The 19,141-nt window shown below is 41.5% G+C and overlaps 1 protein-coding gene across 2 annotated transcripts in view; it reads right to left on the bottom strand.

The window, feature by feature from the left end:
• Positions 1 to 19,141, bottom strand: part of DGKI (diacylglycerol kinase iota) — a 375,957-nt gene that overhangs the window by 63,069 nt on the left and 293,747 nt on the right. For both annotated transcript variants that reach the window (XM_087820996.1, XM_087820997.1), the window contains 3 exons: positions 17,274 to 17,353; positions 14,760 to 14,804; positions 1,459 to 1,528 (listed from right to left, as the gene is read on the bottom strand). In XM_087820996.1, the coding sequence (XP_087677122.1) occupies positions 1,459 to 1,528; positions 14,760 to 14,804; positions 17,274 to 17,353 (195 nt within the window). The remainder of the gene's footprint in view (positions 1 to 1,458; positions 1,529 to 14,759; positions 14,805 to 17,273; positions 17,354 to 19,141) is intronic.

The following is a 19,141-nucleotide window of genomic DNA, read 5'->3' as shown; positions in this document are numbered from 1 at the left end:
GCCTTTATAATTATTCAAGTGTGTGTACACATTTTGGGGGAACACTGTATATATAATTTAAGCATTTCTAAAAGGGCCTGGGCTGCAGCTGTGGCTTGAGGAAAAAGTCTTACAAACTTGGGTTTTTAGAAATTATTCTGATTATTCTTAACATTCAAAAGAATTGTGTTTCTCCTTGCTTAAATCTATCTACCAGAGTCCAAATATTCTAAATAGATTTTCTACAGAGTACTAGAGGGGAAAACTCAAAATGCAAATAATCATTTAAAAATCATAAATATTTAACGAGTAGCTTTTCTCCAAAGGAAATGAGCTAAGAAACAAAACAGTCACGGTCCCTGCCTCCTAAAAGCAACAGGGAGGGAAAATTTGCCTGAGAAGGACTTACTCTACCTGGATTTTTTTAACCATGAGTACAACCACCTTTTAAAGGTTTCTAATAAAACTATTTATACAGTAAAACTAATATACGGATTAAGTCTATTATCCACACTTGTAATTTTATCAAAGACCACATAGAGAGCAGACTGCATGCAGAACAATTCATATACATTTTCACATTTTTCTTGAACATAAGCCGATCCTCTGTGGATTCAAGAAAAACAATGATTACGTTTCTTATCACCAGGAATAAAAGAGCTAGAAGAAGAATAGCGTGAACTACCTTCAGAGGCAGTTGACAAGCCATTCATGGAAAGTATGCCATGGTTTATGTGGCTTAGATGTCAGATAGACACAAGTGCTCATCTTCACGACACTGTTCAGACATCACACACCCTGTCATACCCTTACCCACACATATCCTCCTGGACACATGTGCAGATAAACAAAGAGGGGTCTATGACGAAAACCACCTAGATTAGAGAGATCCTGGGTGGTAGATACACTGGGCAGCATATATGCAGGAATAGGTTTCAATACAGGGAATTGGATAGAAAAGTAGAGTTGAGCAGCATCGACCAATCAGAAAATAACTGACCTACTATGCCTTCCATGTCATGCTCAGCAGGGCAGATGTGAGTGCAACTGACATTTACTGCGCTTTAATAAAAATTTATGCATCACACTGAAATGGTGGTTTAATAAAAATATGAAATTCCCAAATATGCAAGAAACATACATGTTAGTACCCATCCCATGGTTACTGACCCCATCTACTGGCCTCAATGTAGGAGAGGCACTCAGCACGGTTTAGTATGGGGAGGGGGGCAGTGAAGGGCAATGCCAGCTTGAGCAATCTGATGCTGAGAAGCTCAGCCAGAGTTAATCCCCTGGATTTGAAGGAAAGAGGCTGCAACATCAACAAGTCCACATCGCTGAGAGGCAAACACCAGCCACGTGGATCCATGTGAAGAGTTTCTGACTAATCTTTTGGAAAACTGGGGTTCACTACACCAATGGATACCTTGTCCTGTTGCTTCCCACCCCCCACCCTTCCGTGAAAATGGAAACACTCACCATCTAGAAAGCACCACCGTGGGGAGAGTCTCTGAGCTGAGAGTGCCCTGGGGAAGGAGGTTTCTTGGTCCTGGAAAGAGACAACACACATCCTGTGGCTCCACATGAATGACCTGAGGGGCTTCCCTCACTCTACATTCTGCCATATCACCTTCTTCTTTTTTTTAAATCATTTTTTTATTTTTCAATTACAGTTGACATACAATATAATATTAGTTTCAGGTGTACACGTATTACCTATTTCTAAGAGTCAGCACCCTTTCCTAAATGAAGTGCTAGTGAGAGACCAAATCATATTATATTTATGGTCAAAAATATATTTATGACCAAAAATATATATATATATTTTTTTTTACTAGAAACAGAAACAGGGGCTCTGCTTTGAAATAAATCATTTCACATAGAACTTTCTGAAACAGCTCCCACACAAAGTTTCTAGGATGTTTTCAATTATTCCATTCAGCATTCATAAATGAAGAACTTGGGACATTTGCTTCCTCTAAGGAATTTCTTTCTTTGCCTTTGTGATGCTGAGACACTAGTGGTGGCTGGCTGTCATTTACACTTGTGTTCTCCACATCAGTATAAAAGTTTCCCCTACTAAGAGAATCTCCGGGGGTAGGACCAGTCACCAGAACAAAAGGGATACATGTTGTTATTAAAAAGCTGGGGTAGCCCTGGCCAGATGGCTGTGGGTTGAGTGTTATCCCATGTTCCCTGAAATGTAGCCAGTTCGATTCCTGGTCAGGGCACATGCCCAAGTTGCAGGTTTGATCCCCGACAGGGGTGTATGTGAGAGGCAGCCAATCAATGTTTCACTCCCACATTGATGTTTCTCTCCCTCCCCCTCTCCCTTCCTCTCTAAAATGAATTTAAAAATTTTTTTAAAAAGCTGGGGTACGTGGAGTTTTTTTTTATATGAATGGATTCTGTAAAATAATTGATAGAGGAAATTTGGTCTCACTGAGGACTGGCACCAAATTGATATTCCTAGATGTAGAATTGATATAGCTATGGATACAGAGATAAATACATATTCTTCTTTTTTGGACTGGCTTTGCCACCCTGCTGGTTAAGCTAAATGAAATCTTGACATGTGCTCAGTAGCTATTTCTATCAGAATTATGGTCAACATGTTGAGAATTATATTTTGACACATGCTCTACCTTGTTTTTCAGAAACTTAAGGTTCCTAATGTACTTTTATAAAACATATAACGCTACCAACATGTCTCGGTTTAGTGAGAAATGTAATTATACATCAAGGAATTTGAAAGGTATTTGAAATATCTACTGGCAACTGTGAAAGCTAATAAACAAGCATATTCAACAAACATAGCTGTCTTCTCTGAGAGCAAAAGAACTTAAACACCAAGGATAGTCTCAGCATTTCAGTGTCAAATGTGCTATGGAGATCGCCATGACAAAACACCCTAATTTCCCTAGGTTAAAATCAACTCTGAGAGAATACAGAAGTACTTGAGTTATCATTTTAAAAACCTAAAGATTAAAAATGGTGTTGCTAGAATATTCAAATTAGAAAATGTTGGAAATTGTTTAGTCTAATCTAATAAAATGTAGATTGACATACTGTGTCAGCCACATAACGTGCTTACCCCCAGGCTGGTAAAGTAATATTGACACAGTTATATACCTTTTTAGGATGGAGCATCCATGTCTGGAGAACTTTATGCACGTGCCTGACTTTTATTTGTTTATTTTCCCTATTTTGTGTTCCTTTATTTATTCTCACCTTGATCCACAAAGCATTTGATATCAATCAACTTCCTTAAAAAGGTTTTGTTTAACAAGAACTTCCTCAGTTTGCTCTGTGAAAACGCACTGGTTGCCACAGAGCTCTTTAAAACCCTTCAAATAGTTTCAAACAGATCCTTAAACATGCCCAGCAGTCCTTGAACTCCCTGATGTTCAGTGCTAAAGATGGGCTGTCTATGTGTGTGTGCACTTTCCCGGACAGAGGAACCGCTGTTTCCTATAGATTATCCAACCCTCCAAAGGTTCAAAAGCTGCTAATTCAAATAATCAGACATTTAGGTCAAAGACAGCTCAGTAAAATAAGAACATTCTAATCAGTAAAATGCCTTAACACTATGCAGACACACAGGCGCAGGAGTTACTATTTCAGAGCTGCTGGTGACTACAGTGTCAAAGGATGGGAGCTCTCTGAGCCTCGCAGCTATTGTCGGTGGGGGGCTGAATTCAGGCCAGTTCCTACACAGGAGGGCGCAATGAACTTCTTGCTTATTTCTCTTCATGGTCCCTCCCAAATGTTTTTCAGCCCTTTAAATAAGGTGCTGTTAAGTTCTCTTTAAAAAAAAAAACAAAAACAGACAAGAGGAAACTCTATTTAGATGGAGTACTGGATTACCTTAATAATTGAAGTTAAACAACACTTCACTAATTTAAGGCCCAGGGATTTCACGAAAAACACACATTTATTGAAAAATAACTGGACACTTTCCCAGTCACCTGAAAATTAAATTGCAACCTTAGGAAATGGTCACAGAAGCACAAGTGCAGCCCTGACTTCTCTGAACCAGCTTCCCTGAACTAGGTTTGCAGCCTCTGCGGCCTTTTTTCAACCTTGTTAAAAACAAACAAATTCTACCATAATGAGGTCCTATGTTAAAAGTCATTTGAATTCAAAGGCAAAATGTACTACCTACCCAATCCAGAGAATATTTATAATGCAATGCAATTAAATTAGCTTTTGAAAATTTTTACATGTTAAAAAGATACAGAGAAGCAGTGAAGCCTCAACAAAATTTCCCCATGGATCTAGTGTAGTCCACACATACATATGCAGATGGGTGGAAGATTAGGACCCTAAAGTTGGAGATTTTCCTGAAATCAGTGTCACAATTATGTTCCAAAGTAGCAGACTGACCAAATATAAAACATACCCACACTGTATACCAACACATGTAAGGAATAAAGAAATCTAGTACTAAGCACACTCAGATGAAGGGACTCCGTCTAAGAGATCTGAGGGAGGAGAGCAGGCTACAGACGGAAAGCTGCCCGGTGCTGAGGTGGTTGTATTGCACCTGAGCTGAAAAACTGAGCAAAAAGTTACTTTTAGTAAGAAAGACGTGCTTTGGAAGACAACATTTTGTAGGATGAGATCAGGAGGCTAAGAACTGAGATTACAAAAAATGTTCCTGTCCTTGACATAGTATTTAAATATCATGGGAGATACAGATGGATAAATGGGAAGAAAAAACAATGCAACAGAGGGTAGATGACCCAGCCCCAGTGAAACAGCAAGCCCAGGGCCATGGAACTGTGGTGGCCAAGAGCACCAGCTTTGAGCTCATGACAACCCTGGCTCCACCCCCTGCCAGCTGTGAGATTTTAGGCAAGTTTCTTACCTACTCTGTGCCTTGGATGCCTCATCTGTGAAGTGGCTACCATAGCGTATACTGTAAAGGGTTCTTCTGAGCAGTAAAGGAAATTTACTTAACCACATGAAACGCTTAACCCACTGGCTAGTACGTGTCGACATGCAGATATAGTCTTGCTAGACAAGCAACACTGAGGCAGCTGGGACCACAGTATTTTACCTAAAACAATTTGGACCTTGAGCCACATGAGGGGCTCAGAGGACACTGGCCACATTTCAGGTCAGATTGCTCAGTCAGTGCTACACCAACATAACACTGTTTTATCCATTACTGCATCTGTTATCGGATTCTGGGTTTCAAAGAAAAGAGAGGACAGATTCATATAAGTGGACACAGGAAAGAATGACAACAAAGGCTGAAGTCAGGCCGGTGTTGGTCTGGTCTTTGTAGGGTGTGTGTTAATCAGAAATTCAATGCGTCTTTTCATAGTATTAGAAGCTACATAATTGTCTTTAAATACAAGGTATTGTCTTCAGGGCTGAACATCTTCTATCACCAACAGCAATATTTTTCAGATCAGTTTATTATACTGACCTTTCCCCATTCAATAATATTCCCATTCAATAATAACTAAATATTTGGTTAGTTTCACCAAAGGTGTTATCTTTTCGTTTGCGGATTTGAGTTGTCACACACTATCCATTATTTTTATTTCTCTGACACAATTATGACCAGTCTCTTCCATGTGTATTTATGAAATGCAAGGCACGTGGTTCATAGGGTCATAAAGAAGAACGAAGCACTGGGCATGTCTTCAGAGGGGGTCTAATGCGCTGTGAGCCGTCTGGGTCCCCGGGTTCCTTTCTTGCTCCAGTTTTTGGAGTTGCTACATGTCTGATTTATCAGATTTCAACTTCTTTTCCCAAGGGACGGCTACTGTGATTTTAATTTATTTCCTGCCTATTGTCAAAAGTTAGTGATTTCAGGGAAAGGATTTTAAGTGAGCTGCCCAAAGAACTGGAGTCTGATAATGGAAACAAGAGAAGACACTGACTGTTGGGAAAGCTCACGGAAGGCTCAGCTCACATTTAAGAAAGTCCTTTCCTTTCAAGTCTGAAGTTTGGGGCTCACAACTTTCGGTGGGGGCAGAAGTTTTCAAACAATCCTGACACTGAGGTATAGTTAAGATGTGCCAAGGGGGACAGTCCTAAATCACACACTCTACTTACTCAGAGGCCCTCTGCCATGGTGTCAGGTAGAGCAGACGGCTGCTGACTCCTGCCTCCCCTCGATCCCTTCCTTCCACTTTAAGTCATCCACCGACAGCTTCTGCCCTGACTCATTCCCAGTGTCTGGCATCAAAAGATGAGCTCAACCAGCTGTCAACTACTCAGTGAATTAACATTTTTGGGACTGGTACTCATTCCTTCCTTTTCCTACACTTACAGTATGCTCCTTCCCCCCCACCTTTTTTTTTTTTTTACTTCTGAGAATTTTCCATAAACATTGCTCTTCTGTATTTTTTGATGGTTCTATATTAAATAAAATTTAGACTTATCAGTCTCTTTCTGTCATTTCATCTGCTGAATACTCTCATATTTGGGGCATGTCCCCAAACAGAATATGCAGAAGAAAAATTACCAGAATTCACCAGGCCATCTCACTCGGTTTTAGGGTTACCCGGCCACTACCAGCGCTCATTAGAAACAGGAGGCTACCGTCTCATTTAGTAGGTGGATTTTAATCCATCTTATGCTTATTCTTAAGACATATTCACCCCGTCAGTAAGAAGGTGTAAAATCTAGCGCCTATAGATGTATCCCACTGCTCTCCGAGCCTCTTTCCCACCGCCTGAAGGCAGAGCGTCAACGGAGAAGGGAGCTCTGAGAATTTAAGTGAACTCCCAGCAGTGCCCACTCATTAGGCGGTGGAGTTGCAATTCAGATACAGGCCTCTTGTGCTACACAGCCCATGATCTTGTATACCAGGTTCTATGGCTTCTAGAAGAACGAGAATTATTTGGGGGTTTTAAGAATGGGGGTGGGGATTTGTATATTAAGTTTAAGAGAAGTTTTTTTTGACTCAACTCAAGCAAAAACGCGAAGAAAGCAAAAACTAAGACGACCTTAATGGCTATAAAGACCTTCCTTCGACTCTGGTATTCAAGGGTTTTTCCATAGCTTCAGCTTTCGTTAAGTGTCAAGCTAATCTTCCGTCTTTTGTGTCAGACAGAGCACTGCCTGGTGACTCAGGAGCTGTCCTCCCTCAGATTCTCCAGGCTCGCTGCCTGTGTACTTTCCACTCCTGTGAACCTGTCTGCTTAAGCATCTCACAGAAAGACGACAATCAGTGAGACCAACAGGGAGCCACAATCCAGAGACAAGGAACCGAAATAATATTCATGTAAAGGAAATTCTGATTACGGAGTTTAGATAACTTTGCTGTACGTGTTATGTGATTGCAGTTCCAAACGTCATACCACGAGGGCCAATATTAACAGGCTGTTTAGCATGTGATGTGGTTATCATGTCTTTTATAACTTTATTTTCAAATCTGCACAAGGATGCTTATTGCAATACTATTTACAAAAACAATGTATAACAGCAAACACTGTATGTAGCCTAAATTTCTACCCACAAAGATAAGGTTAAATATATACCATGGAATAGAGCAGCAGTTTTTAAAACTTGGGTTAGAGCTTCATTTATTAGCAAAACTTAATGATGTCCATGGTTTATTATTGTTAAAAATAAACTGTGGTATATTGTGTATTGCTAGTTCACAAAGAATATAAATACATTTTTTCTTTAAAAACACACACATCGTATATGTATCTATATATGTCAATGTGTGTAGCTTTGTATAGATGTGGAAAAAGGCTGCACAGCAGAAAGATGCTATACTAGTATCTACTTTGGAGAGAAAGTTAAAAACCAAGCTGAAGTCTAGAATTGTGTACAATCAGAAAGCTAAGATAATCCAAGATTATAAAAACCTGTCAGACTTCCTGACACAAGTAGCTAAAAAAGTCAAGGAAAATGCCTTAAGGGTCTTCATATCAAAGACAAATGCATTTTTGGGTGGATTAAAATGGAGCAGTGATGAAAAGAAGCTGATTGTCAAAAGGGAATCACAGTAACTTATAGTCATGGCCCGTGAACTCCTTTCTGACATTTGTAACTAACAATGGCCACACAGGCGACAAGGTTCTTACATCCCCAGGACTCAGGCGGTTCCTACATCTTGTCTACCTATCCCCCCCCTTCTCCTACTCACAAAAGAGTCAGAGTACAGGAGAGGGGGAGTGATGCTAGCGCAGAGGGAATCCTGGGTTTGCTGTAGCTTTGTTTAAATAACTCTCATCGCACACAGCCTGTGGGAGATGCATCTCCCATCAAATGAACAGCTCGCTGGATCCTCGCACAGGGCCTGACACAGTCATAGAGTGTGGGGACCTTGCATTAAGAAGTCGGGGATTCAGGGGCAGCAGAAGGGTGGCCAGCAATGTCATGTGGACCATGACTCCGCCTTGAGCAGGACAGGGGAAGTGAGAAAAAACAAAGCAGCCCCTCACAAGAGGGCACATTTTGGTCCCGAGGGCAGGCCTTAACTTCATGACCCTCTCGAGTGGACAAGGCAACCTCTATGCAGCTAAAAAAGAATGGCCGGGAATATGTTTGCTTTGTGAATGCTGCAAGTTAAGACAAATGTGCAGCCCTGGCTGGTTTGGCTCAGTGGTTAGAGCATCGGCCTGCGGACTGAAGGGTCCTGGGTTCGATTCCAACCAAGGGCACGGACCTCAGTTGCAGGCTCAATGCCCAGCCCCAGTCGGGGAGCGTGCAGGAGGCAGCCAATGAACGTGTCTCTCCCATGGATGTTTCTCTCTCTCTCCCCTCCATTCTGAAAAGCAGTGGAAAAAACATCCCCAAGTGAGGATAAATAAATAAATAAATGTACAGCCTGGCCGGTGTGGCTCAGCGGTTGAGCATCGACCTAGGATCCGGGCGATCGGGGTTCGATTCCCGGTCAGGGCACAGGCCCGGGTTGCGGGCTCGATCCCCAGTCGGGGGCGTGCAGGAGGCAGCCGATCAATGACTCTCATCGTTGATGTTTCTGTCTCTCTCTCTCCCTCTCCCTTCCTCTCCGAAATCAATAAAGATATATTTTAAAAAAATAAATGTACAGACCTAGTTCCTGGTAGAACCATAAAAAATACACAAGTTTAAAAATATGCACCTGTTTAAAGCATCTGACTGCAGACACTTAAGAAATGTGACTGTGTGAACGTAACTACATTTCAGGAGGTACTCACGTCATTACCTGAGCTGTGGCCCTATCGCATCGACAGATTTGGTGCTAATTTAGGGCTTCTAGGCTCTTCAGTGCTCTCCAACTGCATAATCAAATCAACGACTCATCAGGGAGATAAAGGACATGACTTGCTTACGTTTTCATTTGTTATTTTTCTTCACAGAAATGGTGTGATTTAGATGACTGCAGCTGTCACTACTCTGTGACACAGGCGGGAAGGATACAACCTTGGACATACCATGCTCCTTTCTACTTTAAATGTATTATTACTCTAAAATCGCATGCTTTTTAGATGAATAATATTAAGAAATACTGCTCGCTTCAAACATCCCTGATATGTGAATTTTCTCTTCTTATATATGCTAATAGAAAATCCATTTCTCATGCTAAAAATATAGCCATATGCACAGAAGCAAACCTATTTCTTTTATACGTATATTTAAGTCAACTGGCATAAATTTATGTGTAATTGATAAGGAAAATATCTAAACCACTAGTTGGCATGCATATGCCAAACTTGCCCTCAATTTATATTCCATTACTCATAGCTGATGCACACAAGATTTAATAAAGGCACAGCAGCCCCATTACACACTCTAGTAGCTTATCCAATTAAGCAATATTCACCCAGCATTTAACTATACCTTCACTGTGAATGAAATTCATTTTCTTTCACAAAATGCAGGGAAGATATAAGCAGAGGCAAAATGGAAGTCACTTTGGGTTGGGAACCCCTGCTTCATTTAATAATGTCCAGTCAATAATTATTTTACTTTCTAATTTCTCTCTCGTTTACCTATCCGGATTTTTCTTCTGCCTGCCTTGACATCTCCACTGTCCAATCCAGCTGTTTGTTCTTTTTTGCCCTCTAGTTTCATCACCAAGTTATATAGCGATGTCTCTTCATCCTTGGTGAGTGGTTAGAAACATGTTTATGTAACTATAATGCTCATTAATAGACTTGCTATTATTAAGATCCTTCAAAACTCTTTATCATCCTCAGCTCGTGCAGCAGAAGAGTACAGAAATGGGATGCCCGTTTCCAAAATCAGCTTTGAAAGATGAAGAAACAGTTATGGTATAGTAGGAGGTGGGAATGAGAGATGTTCTAACATTTTCAAGAGCCCATTTTTTGTGTGAGAAAGTGGTCCATTAATGACAACTCTGTGTGTGTATTAGCAGTACTGCCTTCACTTATAACAGCAAACAGACCTGGCCTCAGGCAAGTCTTCTTTTAATTCCTTCTTCAATCCATTTCTGACAGCTTTGATCTAACCCAAAGGAACATCCTACAAAATTCCTAGCTAACTCCTGTCCTTCTCTAAGACAAAATTAACTCCCAGAATGACTCCCTTAAACCTGTTTCAACCCATCCATTGACAGACTCTTCTAAAATCCAGAAAACAAATTAAGAAGGAAGAGATTCCAAAGAATGGAGAGACATGTGTAAGGACAGCCCCTAACAGTGACACACACACAAAATGTCCAAACTGCCCAATTTCCCACATGAGGGGCAACATCTCCCCTAGGTGAGAGTCACTGGATTGGCCGAATCTCCTTCACTCCTTAGTAACGTTAGGACTTGGGGTTAACAAGGGATAGAATGAAGTCCAAGGAGGAAGCAGAGAAGAAATTAGCTCGAAAAGCATCTATGGCAAATAGAACCGAACTCAGGCAGAGTTCGGTTTCCCTGTGAGTTCTAGTTTATCTGCCAAACTCAAGCACATCTGCAAGCCCAATGCATTTGCTTGTCTAATCGCTGGTCACAGGTTATACGAGATGCCGCAAGGCTGGAAGGGCCTTTGTGTTTTAACCTCAGGGATGGTGTGGGCAGAAATTCTGAGCAAGCTATAAATATCCAACACGCTCTTGCATAACCCATTATGCCTGTTAGGTTAATACGAGGTGTTGTTTTTGAGCCTTAGTGCTTTGTTGGCAATTCGCTGTGAATTTGGGAAAGGAGGAGACCATGGCAATGAAATGCTCAACTGGCTAGGAGCTGCCCCATGGCCCACTAACAAGGCACACTGCTCCGAAAGCTGGTTTTCTCTTGCGTTCCCTCTAGCCTTAGAAAACAGCTAAAATCTAGGAGTTTCTCCAGCTTTTAAACTTACTGGCATTTATTCATTCTATCACAGTCAATTCTCCAAGCATATTTCGTGCCATCTCATATACAAGAAAGTTCATTAAAAAGCACGCAAAGCATTTTGTGGCCTGCGTTTCCCACTAGTTTCTCCTAGTCACCCCTAACTCCCACCAAGACAGACTAGAGAGTCTGATATGATGGGCTTGTGCATTGGGAAACAAAAGATTTAGTATTACATTTCCTGCCGGTTGGTTTTGTCACTTTCTACATAAAACAAATAGCACCTCTATCCTGTGTATTTTATATGCATCCTTGGAAAAATCCAGAAACCAATCTGTATCATCTCAGCCTCTCAACAGCGTTTGACACATTTCATTACTCCTTCCTGCTTTGAAATACTTTCACTCTTGCCTCTCAGGACACACCCTCGCCTTCATTCCCAGCCTCGCTGCTGCTCCTCAGTTTCCATGACTTCTTCACTGACTGTTCTGGAGCCTGTGCTCCTTCGTGTAAACTCCCCCCGGTGACCGCCTTCAGCCTTGGACTTCTGAGTACCATGCAGTTGCTAACAACTCTCAAATTTCTATCTCTGGCCCTGAGTTTTTCAGTGCGCTTTAATACGCATACATTCAGCTTGCTACTCGTGGATCTAACAGGCATGTCAAAGTTAGTGTAGCGCCCAACTGTCATGGCTCAGCGGCTGAGTGTCAACCCATGAACCGGGAGATCACGGTTCGATTCCCCGTCAGGGCACATGCCTGGGTTGGGGGCTCGATCCTCGGTATGAGGCCTGCAGGGGGCAGCCGATCAATGACTCTCTCATCACTGGTATTTCTATCTCTCTCTCCCCTCTTCTCTCTGAAATCAATAAAAACATATTTTTTTAAAAATGAGTGTAGCTAAACCAGAACTCTGTTCGCCATCCCTCCAACTCCTTCCTCCTGTCTCCCCGAGATCCCAGCCAAGTGTTAATGGTTATATACCCCCCACTCCTTACCTCAATCAGCTCCCCTTTGCTCTCCTTGGGAAAGTTTCCCACCACGTTAATTTAAATACAGTCTCTCTCAGTTAAGCTTCCTATTGAGTGAGCAGATCCTGGGCTTCCCTAGATCTCTTTTACTCCAGCCTTCCCGTAATCCACAGGGATTGTGCTCTTTATAATTGTGCAAGGAGGGGTGTGAGGTGAGGCCTGACACTCATCTTTGACCACTGCATTGGTGATCCGACATGGTCTGCGCACAAAACCTTTGGAAGTGACATTGACCATGCAGTAGTTTTGTCACCAGGGTTTGATCTGACTGCGAGTAAACAAAAAATACTGCAAAATTTTATACAGCCACACAAATGCCATTAATCCTTCTTCATGCTTTTACTATCAAATAATAAATGAAACAAATATCCTTATCATATCATAGAATCTCAAGCATCCTCTGATCTCTAGGGATATGCACAAACATGGCCTGAAGAAAACATGGTACAAAATAGCCACATATCAAAGCCCTCACACCAAAATGACATCAAGTAAGCCAGGATGATAAATAAATGCACTAGTTTCATAAAACTAGTTAGAATGTCTGAAATATATTTTTGATAAAATCGCAAAGGTTCAAAACATCCATGAGTAAAATAACGTAAACTCTTAAAAAAACACTTTTAAAATCTCGTAGCTATGACCTTGCCAAATTTTACAAAGTGGAGATCAGCTCTGGCCTTTAAAAGTGCTACAGTTTTAAAAATAAAATGATACCCAGATGGCAGCTCTAGGTAAATAGGGAAATAACTGAGGTGAGGAATTGTGAGCTCTACCTACAAAATAAAGTGGAAATTTGCCTTTTAATGGCTGGTAAAACACACACACACACACAAAACCAGTCTCAGAAATAGAGTTTACTTTCCCAATGAAAACAAACCTTAAGTGAACTCTCTTTCTATTGCAGCCAGATGGAAGTGAGGACCCTGGAATAGCGGAGTGCTTTGAGATATAAACATCCACACAAATAAGAATGCCAAGCCACTCCTGCCATTTAGCCTCAGGGGAGTAAGGCTGCTTTGGCTGAGGGTACAGGGTACTTATTTGCAGGGCAAGGAAGCTTCCTAGAGGCTACAGGTATAGGGTCATAAAAATTGTTGTTTTACCTGTTTATGTACAAGGATACTAAACTGAAGGTTTCAGATAGAGCAAAATAGACAACAAAACCTACAAGGTGATGCTAACCCCAGATTTACAAATTTGGACACCTTGAAATCCCTCCTCCACGCCAAGGTAGGAAAGGGTGTAGGAGAGGAGCTGTTTGGAGGGGTCCCTGGAGTGCGCTGACTCCCACACACCCCTCCCAGAGGGCACGGGCATGTGCCCTAGCAGTCTGGGGTGACACTGCACGGGGATCTGAATCGTGCCTGAGAATTCTAATGGGAAGAGGGTAGCTGGACAGGTCTGTGCAGCACAGAAGAGGCGCTAAAGGGAGGAAGAAACTGCACACCCAGAGATTGTTGGGGCAAAGGACATCTGAGTGTTCTGCTATGGCCTGGATGTGGGTCATTAGAGAGAGGCAGGCTGGGTTTATTGGATCCTGTCCAGAAGGCCAGAATGGGCTCATCAGATTGCATTTTAGACACTTCTCCAAAGAGGACACACAGATGGCCAGGAGACATATGAGAAAATGCTCAACTTCGCTAATCATCAGAGATGCAAAGTAAAACCACAACGAGGTATCACTTCACACCTGTCAGAATGGCTCCATCAACAAATCAGTAAGTGACAAGTGCTGGCGAGGGTGTGGGGAAAGGGGAGCCCTGGTGCACTGCTGGTGGGAATGCAGACGGTGCAGCCACCATGGAAAACAGTATGGAGGTGCCTCAAAAAATTAAAAATGGAGCTGCCTTGTGACCCCACTTCTAGGAATATGTCCTAAGAATCCTGAAACACTAATCAGGAAGAATATGTGCACCCCTATGTTCACAGCAGTGCAGTTTACAACAGCTAAGATCTGGAGACAGCGCATTTTCCATTGTCGCCGTGAGGGCTGTGGGAAGCAGAGGACTCCCTTTCCTGGAGGCGAAGGAGAGGCGTACAGGCCTGACAGCTAACGGCAGTCATCTCGGACCAGGGAGACATCGAGTCCAGAGGTAAGTCGACAAAAAAGGACAGAGCAAAAGGACCAGCAGGAAAGTGGGGCATGAAGTATGGCCAAGTGGTACAGCGGATCTGCCCTCCACCTGAACTCTTCGCTGCTAGGAGCCAGTGGACTCTCGTCCTGCCAAGTTAGCTTGAGCTGAGTTTTCTGGCATTTGGCACTGAAACCACTTCACTATATAGTCTTTTCTAAATGACCCGGGAGAAAATCCACAGTCCAAATCTGTGCTAGACTGAGATTGTCCAAAACCAAAAGAATGCAAAAGAACCAGAATGCCAACTTCCCGAGGCCTTCGCGTAAACTCTCTCCAGGCAGAGGTGGACTCTAACCCGAACGAGACATTAACTAAACGATGAACTTCTTTAGGCCCAAAGGTAAGAAACAGGGGGAGTCAATTATGTGTTACCTGGTAATGAACTCTGTGGGAGCCAGAAGAAACTGACTGCAGGTCCTAATGAGAAAATGGAAAAAAAATGCACATATATCCATACTTTAAGATTCGTTTGAAAAAGCTGCCTCTACAACTCGATCCCCTGAACTCCCAATTTAACATTATTAAAGTCATCTGGAAAGTATCTAACTCACTCAAATCCATCAAGGTTAAGCAAAGAAGATAATGCCAAAAATAATAAAAGCACACCAAGTTGGACTGAGAGAAGAAAGGCCATTCAGCTATTGAAACTTATAAATTTTAAACAGTGTTCAGAGGTGAGTGATATATTACAACCTCAAGGATAAAGAAGGCCAGAACTGAAAGACAGGCAATTTTGTTCTAATAAATGGGGGTCATGTTTAATTTGCACCTGATCTTCTGGCTTGTGGAGAAAGCTTCTAAAGTCCCTCTAGGCAGTCAGAAAGAATTTATTTATCTTACACCAAATACATACTGTCCCGGTAATTGTGTTTATACTGGGAAGTTGCTGGGCAAACACGAGTTTTCAAAGACTGCAAAGAAAAAATCACTGGGCCCCTCGGCATTATCACGGAGAGCAAATTAACAGGGGTGAAGTTAATGAGGTTTTCCTGGCAGGTTCTGAGAGCCTGGCTCCCTTTATGAAGTTTTATAACGAAGTTGTCACCAATGTCATGTCCCGCACGCTTCCTTGTTAATGAGCGTAGTCCTTTTGTTTACAGATGTCAGCAATCCTGGGTAACTTTGGTCTCACACTGCTTCCCACAAGGATTTATCAACTTTCTCTCTGTGCCCCAGTTAGTTTTAAATTTTGCCTCTATGAGTTCGCTCTTTCCCTTTCTTTTTGAATCCCACTTCTGGTTGAATACTGGTGTGATAAGCATGCCAATACGTTGGTTTTCGTCAGTTATGTACTTTGCTACTGTGAAATCTTCAGCTACCCAAGTGTTAAGAAAACGCAGTTTGGTGGCAATTATGATTAACTTTCTATTGCAGATTTATTGAGTGAGGTTCCACAATAAAATACAAACATTACTTTGAAAAATGAGATCCTATGTCCTAGAAATATTGATTCGGACCTGAGTCACATGCTACAAAGTTCACAAATTTTAACATGTTAAAGTTAGCCTTGGTAAAAATAGCCAAATGAAGCATAAAATGTGTTGACTTTTCTTCTCTCACCCATAATGGTATTCAAAATTTAGCATTTATCCCAAAATATTTTACATTCACTATTTCTCTGTCCTTAACAATGCTGAAGAGAAAAATTAATAATTGTCCACATTATTTTATTCCTCCTACCTGAATTTATTTCAAGAGAACTAAAATCTAACATTCAAAGTTAAGTGGTTACTACTTGAAAGGATTTTAAACACTATATATCTTCTTTATTTGTGATATTTAGGCATGTATAATGTTTTGTGTGGAAGAGAGCTGCTCATTTTGGGGTACCTATCAGAATCACCCAATAGCTCTGAAAATCTGAATGTCCAAAAAAAGTGATTCTAATGTGCATCTTTCATTAAGAAACAATGACAGCCAGGCCAGTGTGGCTCAGTGATTGAGCATTGACTTAGGAACCAAATGGTCACCATTCAATTCAATTCCTATTCAGGGCACATGCCCGGGCTGTGGGCTCAGTCACCAGCAGGGGTCATGCAGGAGGCAGCTGATCCATGATGTTTCTCTCAACCATGTTTCTACCTCTCTATCCTGCTCCCTTCCTCTCTCTTAAAATCAATAAAAGCATATTTTAAAAAAAAGAAACAATGATAAAGTAGTTGCTATTTATACTTTTTGCAATTTGCAAAATAAAGAGAGTGACTACCCCCATCAAAGTTTTATGAAAGCAACCAACGACCACTGCAATGAGGGGGCTGGGTCTCCTGGCTTTGCTGGTGCAGTTCATATTCATGGGAAGGTCATATATGAGACCTCTTCCTCTCTCTTTCTCTACAGTAAGACCAGATTGAGGGAAAAAATAGGTTATGCCTTTGTGTTCTAACACAAGTTTCTATGAAATATATGAAATTTTTCTTTCCTGTACGATTTACAATTTTTAAAAAAAATCTAGCTGTCTCTGACAGAAGTCTGTGCTAGATACAAAACATTAAATAACCTCAAACCTCTGGGTTTTTTTTTCATTATTTATTAGTGTCCTTTGAAATTCTGTAGAGCTCAAAAATATACAAGTATGCAGTCTGGCAAGAAGACAAGAAGTTCCAAGCTACAGCTACGGATCACACTAGACCACCACCACTCGGTAGTTAACCCAAGCGATCTTTTCCCATTTCAGCCACTTGCGCAGGGAAACCAGGGGGTGTGGGGTACTGGGGCGGGGAGAGGTGAGGAGTGGAGGGAGAGGATGCTGTATGTGATTAAAGGACAAAGCTACCAAATTTCCACTCCTCCCCAAATGCATCATTTCAGAAACAAATAAAGATGGCTGGGAATTGTTTACAAAAATGGAAAGCTGAGCAACATATGTACTTGGCTATAGAAACTCACCTCCTGCAGGCGATCTATGTACATACGGCAAGTCTCCAAATCACAGTCTCCACGCACAACTAGAATACCCAGAGGGATGGCTAAGGGGGGAGAAAAGAGAAAAGTCTAAAATAAAATATTTGATTTTTCTAGATTGGCAGTCATGTGTTTCTGAGGGTTAAAAAACTATCAAAACTATTTTCTTTCTTTTGGATAGTTTGATCCAAAATTCCCACTATACCTCCCTTCTGATCTCAGTCTCTTTGTTTCTGCAGTTGTCACACTCTTCCCTTGCTTTCCACCTGGCCAGCCTTCCTTTCACGTCCCCTCAGCGGCGCTGATATGCAGTGCAATGTCACGGGCACGGGGACTGGCAGGCCCAGGAGGCTGCTCACCGCCAAGTCATCATTTACGCCTCCATTTGCAATAGCCAACGTACCACAGAGGAATGAAAAAATGATGATTCTGGACACTTACCCCTTTGTGTGCTGTGTGGGGTTTAATCTTCCTGTCTGCTTGCAACAGTTCCCTACCTGAGACACTCAACTACCCACGGCACTGTTGCTACCTGGTGGCCAACAGCAGAACCCAACAGGCATAAGATGTTAAGGGGGGGGGGGAGAAAGAAAGAAAAGGAAAGACTTCTAGAAGGTTCACAGCTTAAAAATCCAACTGATTTTAAAGATGGCCAGTGGTACATATGGTAGCAGCAAGGCTGCAGAAAATAAAGTGAAGCAATTAAGTGCCTTAAACACCTGATTTAGGAGGTGACAAATGTCACACAGAGGCTTCTCAGACAGAACCTCCTAATTCAGAAATAACCATAGATTCCTGAAATATTAAAAAATTGTCTCCTTCCCCAAACTTCAAAAATATGCATGTGCTTATTTCTGATTTTAAAAGTACAATTACACTATTAAATCCATAACTTAAAGAGAAAAATTGCAAAATCTTGAATGAACCAGCTAAAGGCCAGCAAGCAGATGATATGACAGTGATGTTCACTACAGATTTTTTTAAACCTCAGTGCTTGGAGCTAGTCTGGTCATAAATTCAATGAACTTGGTAGCAGATAGATATTTTAAACTACAATTAGAGAAAGGATTGTCCAGACCTGGAATCAAGATGGAATAACTGGGGAAATTTTTTCAAAGATGTGTCATTCATTTCTACTATGAGTATAAAATCAGCAACGTTGCCTATTTCTCAAGAAGCTTATTAAGAGAAACAGGGCTTTTGATTATTAGCTATTAATTGGAATATAAAAAAAGAAAAAGGCCTCCTCTACCACAACTTCCAAGCATGTTACTGATAATTGTTAAATTTATCCAGTGTGTGGTAGAAAGGATTTACAACCATTCTCTCTTGGATTCAAATCCCAGCACTGACTTGGTTTTATGAATTACCCACAGCGGCTATCTGGTCTTGCAAGGATCAATCCTCTGATCCTTGGATTGAAGACTATAGTCAATAGGCATCTTCTAAGACTTTCTGAATATTAAATGCAACACTATATTTAAAAATGACTAACTGAGCCTTGCCAGTGTGGCTCAGTGTTTGAGCATCGACTCTTGAGCCAGCAGGTCAGGGTTCGATGCCAGGTCAGGGCACATGCCTGGGCTCCACAACCCCAGGAGGAGAGTGCAGGAGGCAGCCAACCGATGAGTGTCTCTCATCATTGATGTTTCTATCTCTCTCCCTCTCTCCCTTTCTCTCTCTGAAATCAATTTAAAAAAATATTTAAAACAAAACTGATCCTTTATTAAAAACTGAGTAACTGAAACACTGCCTACTTCTCCACTCTCTTGACTCTCTTTTGAGCATCTTTAGCTAGAAAATGGATTCATCCAACCATCTATCTTTAAATTTATTGCAATACTATAAGGATT

Source organism: Miniopterus natalensis, chromosome 10, assembly GCF_054644295.1.
Source record: "Miniopterus natalensis isolate mMinNat1 chromosome 10, mMinNat1.hap1, whole genome shotgun sequence".
NCBI lineage: Eukaryota > Metazoa > Chordata > Mammalia > Chiroptera > Miniopteridae > Miniopterus > Miniopterus natalensis.
The sequence above is the reverse complement of the archived record's forward strand: the minus strand, read 5'-3'. Positions and strand labels throughout refer to the sequence as shown.